We start from the raw sequence: 13,181 nt of genomic DNA on the forward strand, positions 1-13,181 counted from the left end.
ATTCCAGTTTGTTCTCCAACACCGACAAAAGATAAATATACGGATATACTTAAAAAAATTCAGGATAAAGGTATTCCGATATAAATAATAACAAAGACTAAGTTAGGTTTGCATACAAAAATATTTTTAATCTATTCCTGTTTTGTAAATTTCTATATAAAATATAATAAATAATTTCATTTTTTTAAATTTTAAAATAATAATAATATTAAAAATAAATATTTTAATAATATTTTATTTAACTTATCTAAAATCATTTCATTTCATATGATTTTATTATTTAAAAATAAAAAAATAGTGTGTAGTGTAGGAAAGCTACTTGGGTACTTCTCTTCAGGCCAGCTTGTCATGGACTGGCACCCTTTCTTCCCTCCATATCATATGCACTGTAAAGGACCCTTTTATCACCTCTCTCCATGCTCCCTTTTAAAGCCAGAAAAAGCTCTTGCATTTCTTTCTCCTGTTATTATTTTCAATACTTTGAGGCGGTGTAAGTATTGTACAATGCATCTGCTTTGAATCTCCTTTCTTCTTTTATTTTTCACTGATATGCTTAAATTTCTTCTATTGGTTGTTAGCTTTTGAAGGCTTCTTTATACAAGCTTTGGGTTATGTTTCTTGTTTTGTTTGTTTGGTGGTCAGGAATGATAGTGATGTAAATCTCATTCCTTTTTCTGACCCACATTAGTATCGGCATCAAATCTACAGTCTCCCTTCTAACAACACTTTTCAGCGTTATATATCTTGAGCTTTCATTACAACCCTTCACTGCATCCACAATGCGTTAAGGAAAAACTTCAGTTCAAGAAAAGGGATAGTCCTATTTGTTGCTTAATCATTCAATGCTTCTGTTATTTTCAAGTTTCTTTGAATTCTGTTTTTTGGGTCTTGAAGCTTCGTATGCCCATACGCACGTAACCTCTCCTTGGGACTAGGTTGCAATGCTGCTCTCTCTCCCTCATTTTTTTCCCTTGATTCTGGGTCTTGAACAGAATTCTAACTTTTCCGTATGCGGGTCATTTTACAACATCTTCATTTAATCGAATCTTAATGACATCTAAGCTGTCTTTATTTTGCCATATTCATGTAATTTAATGTAAACTGGAGAATGTGTATCCTTACAATGATAAAAACTCATTCCCCTCGTTCCCAATCAGATTGCTATAAGCACCTTCCTTACGAACTATGGAGGAGACGTTTGTGCCATTTCGTGGTATCAGGAATGATCTTCGTGGGAGGCTGATGTGTTACAGACAAGACTGGACTGGTGGTTTCAGGACAGGCTTCAGGTATATCTTTCTCCTGCCATGAGTGCAACGTTCAAGTATTGAATTTTGTTTCAAAATGCTGATTTTAGCTTGGTAACTTGCTGAATTCTTCCTAGGATTTTGGCCCCCACCACATATATATTCTTCGCATCAGCAATCCCAGTTATTTCATTTGGAGAACAGTTGGAAAGAGATACAGGTATCCTCTTGTATGAATATTGTGAAAATGTTGTTACTTGTTTTCCATAGGCACTCATCATGTTTATCCCAGTTTAGAAAAGGTGCATATATCTAAGTCTATAAATATTTATGTGGTATATATCTCAAGATTTTATGAATTTGATAATTGCTGGTATCAACAGATGGGGTTTTAACAGCAGTTCAAACATTAGCTTCTACAGCACTATGTGGAATTATACATTCAATCATAGGAGGTCAGCCTCTGCTGATTCTTGGAGTGGCAGAACCAACTGTAATTATGTATACATTTATGTACAATTTTGCTAAAGACAGGCCAGATTTGGGATCAAAGCTCTTTTTAGCATGGACTGGATGGTATCATTTTTTTCTTCTTGCCAACTAATGGAATGATGGTGGAATTTATGCTGTTGATGTATTTCTACAACATCTGATTGATTTTTTTACCAGGAGTTTAAATTGTAGTTCGTGGTTTATTTGTTTGTATTTTTTTGAGCTTATTTGGTCATTTGGATGGACAGGGTATGTGTGTGGGCTGCGATATTGCTGTTCCTGCTGGCTATCTTAGGGGCTTGCTCCATTATTAATAGGTTTACTCGGCTAGCAGGGGAATTATTTGGCCTCCTTATCGCGATGCTCTTCATGCAAGAAGCTATAAGAGTAAGAACCATCCTTTTTTTTTTTTTTTTTTTCCTTTCCACTTCTCTTATTTGCTTAGAAAGTTGTGATCATTGCTCCAATAATCTCAGGTAAAGTGATTGAGATTTTTTTCCAAGTACATATATGAATACTTTTTGGTATACATCGATGGATTAGTTCCAAATTCTGCTTTTGAATTTTATATTTTAAATTGGGTTTGCTAGGGACTTGTTGGTGAATTTCGCCTACCTGAAAGAGAAAATCCGAAGTCAATTGAGTTTCAGCCTTCATGGAGATTTGCAAATGGAATGTTTGCTTTGGTCCTGTCATTTGGTCTTCTGCTTACCGCAATAAGAAGCCGAAAAGCAAGGTCTTGGCGGTATGGGTCTGGTAAGTTGATCAGCTTTTCAGTATATGTTCATTCAAGGAATTCCGCTCCTCTCTTTATCTTGTTTAGACTGGTAGCTTCAATAATTATATTACAGGCTCTTAAGCTCTTTCTTTCCATGAAACCATTGATGTAAAGGGACTCATTTGTGAACATGTACAATTTGAGCTCAAAGAGAGATAAAACTAAAGGACCTTTTAAACCTGTGTATGTGAGCATATTTGCTGCTATAGGTCCTTAGCGCTCTAATATGTTTGAATTAATGGAGTTCATTTTAACTTCCACAGGATGGCTACGAGGCTTCGTTGCAGATTATGGTGTGCCACTAATGGTCCTAGTTTGGACTGCTGTTTCCTATCTAACTGCTGGAAGTATTCCGAAAGGAATCCCTAGACGCCTCTTTAGTCCAAATCCATGGTCACCGGGTGCATACGAGAATTGGACTGTCATTAAGGCATGATCTTCTTAGCATTGTGTACTCAAGTCTTCTCCCCTTTAGTTGGATTCCTAAGCACAGTACATGTTAAATGGCTTAACAAAAAAACTGACAGGACATGCTAAATGTGCCGGTTCTCTATATAATTGGGGCTTTCATTCCTGCAACAATGATTGCAGTGCTTTACTACTTTGACCACAGTATAGCTTCCCAACTCGCTCAGCAGAAAGAATTCAACTTGAGGAAACCCTCCTCTTATCATTATGATTTACTTCTTCTGGGGTTCATGGTATGCAAATGTCCTTCTTGCACACACCTTTCGCCTTTCTTGTGTTGTAGAGAAGTCTTCTTTAAATTTTGGTTCTTTTTTTATTCTCTAATTGCAATATAAGGTGCTTCGCATCCACTTGCATCGAATTTCTAATCCCGTTGCTGCATGACAGGTCATATTGTGTGGTCTAATAGGGATCCCTCCATCAAATGGTGTTATTCCACAGTCTCCAATGCATACTAAAGCTCTGGCTACGCTGAAGCACCAGGTAGGTAAAGAAACCACAACCTGGGCTCCTTGTTCTGCTGCTAAACCCAGAGCTTGCCAATTACCGGCCAATCAGTGGCTCAGCCTCATTGCTATTTATGTTACAACCATGAGGCTGCCAGTTTACTACAAATTCATATTTTCCGAACATCTCTTTTAGTGAACAGTGACTAAAGAAAGCTTTCAGGAAGCAGGCACAACGCATTCACATACACAAAACACACATCCATTGAGGAGGTGTATGTATATCCTCATAGCGATATCATCCTGTTTTGCAGTTACTTCGAAATCGACTAGTAGCAACAGCACGCATGTCTATTAGAAATAATGCAAGCTTGGGGCAATTGTATGGAAGCATGCAGGAAGCCTACCAACAGATGCAGAGTCCATTAATTTACCAGGAACGGTCGGCTAGGGTATGATGACTTCATATCTTCTCTCTCGATGTTACATAACATAAAATTGGGCTGATTGTTGCATCTGTATTGAAATGCCAAAGGCTTGTCTATTTATTTGTGGGCACAGCTTGGTTATTGGACTCTTTGTTCCAAAAGTATTTCAATTTTCCATATTAATTGTGAAGTTTTCTATAATTCACACAATATCTGTAGAGAACATAAAGGCTAAGATGGTTTAAGATTTAATGTCATTCCAATAATTAGTCATGGTTTTTTTTATTCTCCTTGTTACTGTTTTTAATTCTTCAGAAGTTTGATCAATTAGTATGGTACTGATAATTATGTGACCTTGCCTAAACTTGTATTCTGAGCAGGGATTAAAGGAATTGAAAAACTCAACAATTCAAATGGCTTCAAGTATGGGGAATATAGATGTCCCAGTTGATGAGAGTGTGTTTGATGTTGAGAAAGAAATCGATGATCTACTGCCCGTTGAGGTGAAAGAACAGCGACTCAGTAACCTGCTTCAAGCTATAACGATCGGAGGATGTGTTGCAGCCATGCCTTTCCTCAAGAAGATCCCAACCTCAGTCCTCTGGGGCTATTTTGCCTTCATGGCCATTGAAAGCCTCCCTGGTAACCAGTTTTGGGAAAGGATCTTATTGCTCTTCACGGCTCCAAGCAGAAGATACAAGTAGCCTCTCATCTCATTTCTTAATATTTTTGATCATGTTACCTATACACCTTAATGGTAAGGAGTTAACCATGTGGATTCTTTTGCATGCTTTTTCAGAGTGCTTGAGGAGTACCATGCCACTTTTGTGGAAACTGTACCTTTCAAGACAATTGCAATATTTACAATCTTCCAGACTGCATATCTTCTTCTTTGTTTTGGGGTTACATGGGTTCCAATTGCTGGCGTTCTGTTCCCTTTAATGATTATGCTTTTGGTTCCTGTGAGGCTATACATTTTGCCAAAGCTTTTTAAAGCGGCACATCTTCAAGATTTAGATGCAGCAGAGTATGAAGAGGTGCCAGCTTTACCATTCAACCTAACAACTGTAAGTTTTAGTTCTTTCCCTTAAACCTGTACGTCCAAATTTGAAATATGCTAATATATTTTTGCTCTGTAAATTCGAGTAGCATGAATTCCTCTTTCATGAATTTAATGAATGTACATTTAGGATTAAAGTGAAACGCCACTATACTGCTCACTTACGTATCTTTGGTGCTTCTTGTGTCCTTATCAGGAAGGGGTGATGAGTCGGGCAGCTTCTTTTGCAGATGATGGAGAGATTCTAGATGGGATGGTAACCCGTAGTCGGGGTGAGATTAGACGGATGTGCAGTCTTAAGGTAACAAGCTGCACTGCAACACCCTCCAAAGAATTTAGAAGTATTCAGAGTCCACGGCTGTTGGACAAGTATACAGCCCTCGCATAAGTGAACTTAGAGTGGATCAAAGCCCTCAGCTTGGTGGAGGAGGGCCATTTAGTCCGAGAACCGGAGGAACAAAAGCATCTAATTTAGGGAAAACTGGTTAGAACTTAGATATGAAATAGCAAAAACTGGCGGTGTTTGTATTGTCAAGTTAGCAAAACGTAGGCACTGGCAGAGATGATTGAGTTGAACATGGAAATTTGCAATAACTATTGTCCTGCCTTCTACTCTTATAGTTCTTTGGGAAATTATGGTGGGCGGGGGTGCAATTGTAACTACAAGTTTTATGAAGGAAAATACTTTAGCCACAAAGTGATTACACAAAAATAAACCTACAAACTGATGTGGCTTGATGTAGTACGTCAGATTGTAAAGTTACTTTTATTATAAAGTAGATCTAATGGATTCCATGAAGCCACATCAGCTTTTGGGTTTACTTTGTGTAATCTTTTTGTGTCTGTAACTGTTCTCTTTTATGAATAGAAATACCAAGTTTTATACATGCTAAAATATATACATGCATTATTTATTATTTACCTAAGGGTAGCCATTTTAGGAGTTTTATGGTTGTCTCTGAAGGGCAGAACTTGGTAGAGCCTGAGATGTTGCTTCTAGTCCTACATGTTTTTTAACCTTGCACTAAGCATGCTTTTACTCCTATGAAATTTTGCTTTTTACTCCCAGTCGTCTAGCTTTCATCCAGAACAGCACGTCCCGTACAAGTTGAGCATCTCTTAAAAACTGATTTTTTGTTGAAGTCTTGAATAGAATTATTCATCACATTCTTGTCTAGCGTGAAGATTTGCAAGCACTTATTAAGGGCTTGTTTGGATAAAGAAACGATTTCATCTCATCTTTTCATTACAATTTTTTTAAAATTTTACACAAAATATAATAAAAAATTTAACTTTTTCAAATTTGAAAACAATAATAATATTAAAAAATAATATTTTAATAACATTTTATTCAACTCATCTACAATTATCTTATCTCATCTCACTTCACTATCCAAACGAGCTCAAGCTATTACTTTCTGATGGTTTAGTAGCAAAATCTGTTACTTTCATATCTCACAAGAAAGAAAGAACTGTTGAGACGATTGAGTGAAAATGGCCATCAGAAAATTAGCGAGTCTTTACAAAATTATATATGTAGCAGGAAATAAAGAGAGAAATTCAAAGGAAGGATCCTTTATTTATAAATTCAAACATAAGAAGTGTTTAAAATCTCACTCAATCACACGGGCTGCACATCCAACCCTTCGACCCCAAGTCTCGCGCTTTTGAGCCTTTCGCCTAAGCCTGTATTAGGTCTCAGCCTCAGCCCATGGCACTAAAGTGTCTATTGAATTTTTCTTTATATAATGTAAGGGGTGCTTCCTGAGTACGATTGAGGTGATATTACTGCCTGTCATGTAATCAAAATTATACAAGTAAATAACATTTTTAATTGATATGACATCTTATGATATTAAAGTACCACAAATCTGTGTTCCAAAAGCACCCAATAATTACTCATTATTTGATTTGTGGTTTGTCACTTTAGATACCTTAGTTAAAAGTTTATAGTTTTTCCACATGGAACAAACTTAATTAAAACATAGACCTTCCCCTGCCGCGGCCGTGCAGGGCCGAAAACTTTTTGTTTGGATTAAGAAATCATCTCAACTCATCTTATCTCATTACAATTTTTTTTATTTTATTCAACTTTTAACTTTTATCTAAAACCATCTCATCTCATTTCACTATCTAAACAGAGAACATAAACCATACTTCCTTCAATATCACAATCTACTGGAGTTTATAACAAGAACTCCAAAAAAAAAAAAAACTGGCGTAATGCTCTTTGAATGATTGTTGATACCATTTCCTTGCCAAATAGTCCAATGAAAACAATTTCGCAACGTCAACCACCAAGTTGCACTGCTAAAAAATACTCATGAAAATCATCAAATGACCACACAAGACAATCATAAAGAAATAGCAAATTCTGTAGCAGTTGATACTATAATGCTATTGTCAAGATGATCTTGGAGATTGTTTGCTATCATCGTTGATGAACCTCATGAGGTATCAGCCAGAGCACAATTGTCAATTGCTTTGTGTTAGCAATACCAATAGTTGCAATATTGAAGATGGCAATTGAGTAAGTGCCTAATAGGGTTGAGTATTAGCAAATTGTGGGGATAGGGATATGTTGTCTTGAGCATTGCAAATATGTTCTCATTGAAATTATGTTTATATCTTTTACATAATACATAACATTTTTAATTTTTTGTTATCTATATATATCTTTATATCTTTATATTTAATGCTTTAGCCACAAAGATATCCCACAAAAGTAAACATATATACTGATGTGACTTGATGTGGTACGTTAGATTGTAAAATAGATCTAATGTATCGTATGAAACTATGTTAGTTTGTGAATTTGCTTTTGTAAAATCTCTTTGTAGCTGTAACACTTCTCATCTTTATTTTTGGCCGCTGTGATGAACCCAAATCTTGGTTCCACCACCGTCCTTTGAATAGGCAACTGGGGTCGTGGATGTGGTGGCATACATTTCTACCAATAAACATTACATAAGAAACATGATGATTATGAAATTCAAACTCTCATAATTGCATATATATAACTGTGAAGTATGCATCAAATCTATTACAATATAGGCCCAAAAGGGTAGACCCATTTCCATATCTCATCGCACAATAAGGGCAGGAAACCCAAATAGGGATGGAGCCTAAGTAATAAATGAAGACCCATAACAGATAAGGACCTCTTGGGCTCTATACAGTATTCTTAATTCTATATCAATAACCAAAACCAGTTGACTCGGTGTCTTAGCATCCAAATGCTGAGAGCGCTGCCACAGTCTGAGGTTCCCCATCTTGCAAGCAATTAATGGGAGGTATAGTCAAGGTTTCCTGATTTCCGTAGGCATTCCAGCAGAATGGATCATCCAACAGCTCCCCTTCCTGTGGGTAAAGCTCAACCTCTGAGAGTGTTATATTTGTGCAGGGAATTGTGTCACTGCATGCAAAATGTATGGGGGGCTTGCGCACATCGTAGGTGCCCTTTATGTTCCTGAAGGAAATGTCGTAGACGTGTACTGCTGATGTTTGGTTTAAACATGCCTTTGCCATGCAGTAATACTGGTCTATGATTATGCAGTTCATGACATTCTCCATTTGGATGTTCTCGAATGATATGCCTGTCACAGAACCCATCCCACCTTGCCACGTCTTGATTCTGAGCCCATTGTCCGATTCCTTGATGACTGCGTTTCTGACTGTTATGTTAGAAACACATGCCTGGGAATTGTGCACTCCAAGGCTTCCAATGCTGCAGAAGAAAACAAAGGAGTTAGCATGTCATGGCTCTGAGCTCTTACATGTGTGGATCATTTAAGAAATAACAGGATTTTGATCTCCTAGAGTTCTTACCCAAACTCTAACGCCAAGATTGGAAGAGATAGATATATAAAGGAGTTTCAAAATATTAAATGCTTAGTAAGTGCAGTGGGACCCGCTGTATGTGTTTTATTTCTGTCCTGTTTTATGCCTTAGAGTTCGGATTAAAACTCTAGGGGGTTTAAATGCAAAACATGCTCCTAAAGGAAGTCTGTATGACAACAAAGAATAATTATAAGTCAATAAGTGCCATCCTCCCCTGTTGCTTTTTTCACTACTCTGCTTGTATCAATATACCTCCAAGATGCTACTCAAAGATTGTTGAGAAATAATCTCACATTGTCTGTGGACAAGGTTTTGGACATGTTTATAAGCAATGAACAATCCTCTCTTGTTGAACGGGTTTTATGAGATGAGTTAGGCTCATGAATTTCTTTATGATATCAGAGCCTGCCACAGAACGAAAGGGGGCCCACATACTTACCCCGTGACAAGGACCAGAAAAAAATACTGGCCTGTAAGTGAGGGAGGGTGTTGAGGAATAATCTCACATTGCCTGTGGATAAGGTCTTAGGCATGCTTATAAGGAATGAACAATCCTCTATTGTTGAACCAGTTTTATGAGATGAGTTAGACCCATAAATTTCTTCAAAAGATTTCTTCAAAGATATTATCCCTGAAATTTAGGTAAAAATGAATGCAAAGAGACTTCACTCGACTGAGCTAAAATCCAAGGTTTGGACTATCAAATTATTTAGGAATAAAGATTGATTAAACACCTTATCCCGTGACTAGGCCCGCAAGTTACCCCCTCAATGTCAACATCTGAACACCCAGGTCCAATGGAAATGCAATCATCGCCTGCATTAAATCAATCTGCATTATTACATCTAATGCATAATACATGAAGGTCTACATATAATAACCAAGTTAAACAATTTTCAGGCGAATTTAATTTCCTACCATTGGCTATCATGGAGTTGTATATTCCAACAGTCTTGGTGTTCTCAATGTGGATCCCATCAGTATTGGGGCTAAGTTTAGGTGAAGAGATGGACAATTTTTCTATCAATACTCCTTCACAGCCGTCGAATTTCATATGGAACTGAGGACTATTTTGGATCTTTAAACTGCTGACCACCAAATTTGAGCTCATGAAGAACCTAATTAACTGTAAAACAAAGTAAATAAGATTGTCGTTTAGTCACTAAGAACCAACTTGGTTATTGAATCTTTATGTTGGGTTTTCAATGATTCTACTTACTGCAGGAGAGTCGCATGGTCCTGACATTGTCGATCCATTAGGCCCCTGAAATGGCAAATCGCTCGCATTCAGTAATGTAATATTTTCATTTCCATGGAAATGAATAAATAGGCGCAGTTTAACATAGTGTCAATTGAATTTAGAATATGTAAATCACCCTGTGAGGCTTGCATGGGAGCTCCCACCACTTCTGTCCATTCCCTTCAATGGTTCCTTTTCCTGTGAAAGACATGTGGTCAAGTCGGTAAAACACGAGCCATTGTTTCCGGCTGTCTGCTTTTGGCCAGGAATCTGGTCCATCCGGTGGCATTAGGACTCCATCCACCTTTAACACAAATGAAGCTTAGATTGAACGGAGATGTATAGATCAAAACTCTCTATATAGCACTCAACTGGATGAAATGAGCAGAAGAGCAAGGAATCTCTGTTTGAAATACTTACTTGGAATACAAGTCCTGGCTTGCATGGCCCTGAGAAGATTGTTGAAGTAATTATGAAACAATAGTCAGCTGGGGCTAGGACCACTCCTGATTCTACTGCACAAGCTGCTTTCCATGCTGCTGTGAATGCAGCAGTGTCATCGGTACAACCATCTCCGACTGCCCCAAAAGATGTTACATCGAAAACACTGTTGGTGCTAGAACTTCCAGGGTCATTTGGGTACGGGTCAGAAGGAGCAGAAGGGGGATTAGCAGGGGATGAAGGGTCTTGAGATTCATGGGGAGGAGCAGGGGAGCTTTTATTCTGCTTCTTGTGGTAATGGTATCTTCCTTCCACATTGCTTGAATTCTGGAAGAAAAGGCTCGCCGTGATCCATATCATGACAAGGAGCGTGCGAGCGAGGTCCATGAGAAGCTAATTTTTTAAGGCTAATATCAAGACAATCTTTCAACCCTGTGGGTTTCTGAAGAATGCCTGTTAATATTTGAGCAGGAAGCACCACAGAATGCTGCCCAAGTGTTCCTCTGGAAAGTGACAAAAACTTCAGTCGATCTTCAGAGTTGTTATTGCAGAAAATTAATGAAGGAGAAAGAACGAAGATCAAGAAAGGAGTGAGTTAAAACTCCTAGAGGCCTCAAATAAAGTATTCTGGCAGGCAAGGACCATTTGAAGGCTCATATTTATATTCAACTGAACGTTTCTCAGAAGAACTAATCTCATGCCTAAGGGTTGATTGTGATGTCATTGTCCCTAGGAGAACGATTGGAGGCTTTTGTAGAGCTCTTGGAGGTTGGTCTTCTGTGGCAACCTTAGCAAAGTAGTCTTTGCCTTTCAGTGGATTTGTCCCTAGTCGTCTCTCACCTTTCTTTGTTCTCTCATTTAGTTTCAATTTCATATGGTCCAAAGATGTCATGTTTTTCTACCCTGTCGTTCTTTAGTGAGGTGATCAAGCTGTGAGAAATTGCATCTTCAACAGTTTTAAGCTTGTGAACTGATTCTTTAGGCCTATCATCATATCCTAGAAAGGAGTGCCAAAACTAAATGTATTCTTTATGGTTTCGTGTCTTAATTTGTGCTGTCGTTCAAAGCATCTCCTGTGCACTGAGCACCCATATATATATAATATCCATTCGAACGACAGTTTCCCGTTTGGTTTTAACCTAATGAGAGGCACCCAGATCATAGCTCTCAACTTAAAATCTCATACCTTCTCTCTCTCTCTCTCTCTCTCTCTCTCTCTCTCTCTATATATATATATATATATATATATATATATGCGAATCTTCAAACTTTTCATCATCATGATCATCATCAATTCAGCAATTTTCCTGGCCTTATTAGTGTATAATACAAGAGGGAATCATATCGAAGGAAGATACACAGTAGTGTAGACAATTAAGCAATTTCCAACCACTACGCTATTTTGGTGTTTTATGTACGTAGATTATGATGATTTTATGCCATGTTTATTTGTATTACTGAACTCTCCGGCCACCAACCCTTCCCTCTCTATCTATCGTCAGCTAAATCAAACATCAATTAATATTGATCGAGATGTTTTATATATACATTGATGAGTACATTCGGCTTAAATCAAGGCCATGTGGATGTCACATCGTGTATCGTCCTTCGTCATCATATCATGCATGCATGCATTTACTATATTTCATGGGATACCATTGATATTATTTTCATTAATTAATTGTTGCTTCGTGAATTCCTTTATTGATGAGAGAGACGTGTCCTGTTATAGTTTGGAGATGTGGGAATGAGAGAATAAATTAAAAAATAAAATAAAATAAAAAATCAGCAGAAGCAATGGGTGGATGTGGGAGGTTTTGATGCAAAAAGCATAGAACTACTCGTGACTTTTTGTTGTTGTTTAGCTCCTTGTGGCCATGGATGTAGCTAAGATGCATGTAGTAGGTGTGAGACATGCAACAGCATTAAACCAACCATCCACGGGTGTGCATGTCCAATTCCTATGGCTAATTCGTACCTCCAAAAGGCTAAAAAACAGATTAGTACACTTCAGTCCCATGCCTTTAAATCTCACGTGACCCTTCAAACCAAATCACATACGAAAACTTGGAATTGATGTAATTGTTGATAGATAATGTCATCTCGACATAATAGTGTAATAAAAGTAGAATAAGAGTAGTGCAGTATATAGCATAACTCTTAATAATAAAAGTATTATATGCTATATTATCATTCTAATTCTATCATACTGTATCGACACAACATTATTCATCAATCTTTGAATGTTTCATGAATAAAAAAGAACTGATCTAAAGATCAACGGGTAATACATGTCAATATAATAAGATGAAAATGAGACGAGAATATACTAATTAGTTGCACAAGTCAAACAAACATGAGTAGAAATAAAAGCAGCATAAATTCACCTGAGTGAAGGAGCTGGATTATAGGGAAGTTTCAGTCAGCATGCAAAGCTAGCCCACGTTAATGTGATTTACAGGTGCCAAGCATGGGTAGCTTAGGTGTATGGAAAATGGGAGTTTGCAGAAGAGGGTTTTTATAGAGGATTAACCTAGATCGATCCCTAGATCGATCGATCTTGCCTTTACGACTTTTTTTTTTTTTTGGCATGCATTGCAGATGCATGTGGTTTGTCTCTGTCTGTCACGTGCACACTCTCACGGGTGGACTCAAATAAAATATTCTAAAGCGCACTTGACGTGCACTTTATGCTATGCATCTGACAACAGAGATTGATGATGTCTATATATGTGTTTGTG

At 37.5% G+C, this 13,181-nt stretch overlaps 2 protein-coding genes across 2 annotated transcripts; one reads left to right on the plus strand and one right to left on the minus strand.

The window, feature by feature from the left end:
* Positions 1-496: 496 nt before the first annotated feature.
* LOC121247102 (probable boron transporter 2) lies at positions 497-5,840 on the plus strand. The gene is given in 14 exon segments (XM_041145439.1): positions 497-935; positions 1,158-1,289; positions 1,385-1,467; positions 1,631-1,823; positions 1,988-2,126; positions 2,330-2,495; positions 2,781-2,947; positions 3,045-3,218; positions 3,373-3,468; positions 3,746-3,883; positions 4,240-4,559; positions 4,659-4,926; positions 5,116-5,274; positions 5,277-5,840. Coding segments are annotated over 13 exon segments (2,139 nt in total). The 5' UTR covers positions 497-935; positions 1,158-1,185; the 3' UTR covers positions 5,409-5,840.
* Positions 5,841-7,902: 2,062 nt separating this feature from the next.
* LOC121247517 (polygalacturonase At1g48100-like) lies at positions 7,903-12,978 on the minus strand. Its single transcript, XM_041145862.1, has 7 exons — positions 12,828-12,978; positions 10,420-10,943; positions 10,136-10,303; positions 9,979-10,023; positions 9,678-9,885; positions 9,494-9,575; positions 7,903-8,646 (listed from the first exon to the last, which is right to left on the minus strand). Exons 2-7 carry the CDS (start codon positions 10,825-10,827, stop codon positions 8,145-8,147), a joined length of 1,413 nt encoding a protein of 470 aa, XP_041001796.1. The 5' UTR covers positions 10,828-10,943; positions 12,828-12,978; the 3' UTR covers positions 7,903-8,144.
* Between the last annotated feature and the right edge of the window lie 203 nt (positions 12,979-13,181).

This window comes from Juglans microcarpa x Juglans regia, chromosome 1S (genome assembly GCF_004785595.1).
Source record: "Juglans microcarpa x Juglans regia isolate MS1-56 chromosome 1S, Jm3101_v1.0, whole genome shotgun sequence".
NCBI lineage: Eukaryota > Viridiplantae > Streptophyta > Magnoliopsida > Fagales > Juglandaceae > Juglans > Juglans microcarpa x Juglans regia.

Bases quoted from the DNA above. Each gene is read 5' to 3' on its own strand.
- LOC121247517 (XM_041145862.1), bottom strand. From the start codon at position 10,827: ATGGACCTCGCTCGCACGCTCCTTGTCATGATATGGATCACGGCGAGC. The intron at 10,304-10,419 runs GTAAGTATTTCA...TTTGTGTTAAAG, and splicing joins AGCCAGGACTTGTATTCCAA to GTGGATGGAGTCCTAATGCC. The intron at 9,886-9,978 runs GTAAGTAGAATC...TTTGTTTTACAG, and splicing joins GACCATGCGACTCTCCTGCA to TTAATTAGGTTCTTCATGAG.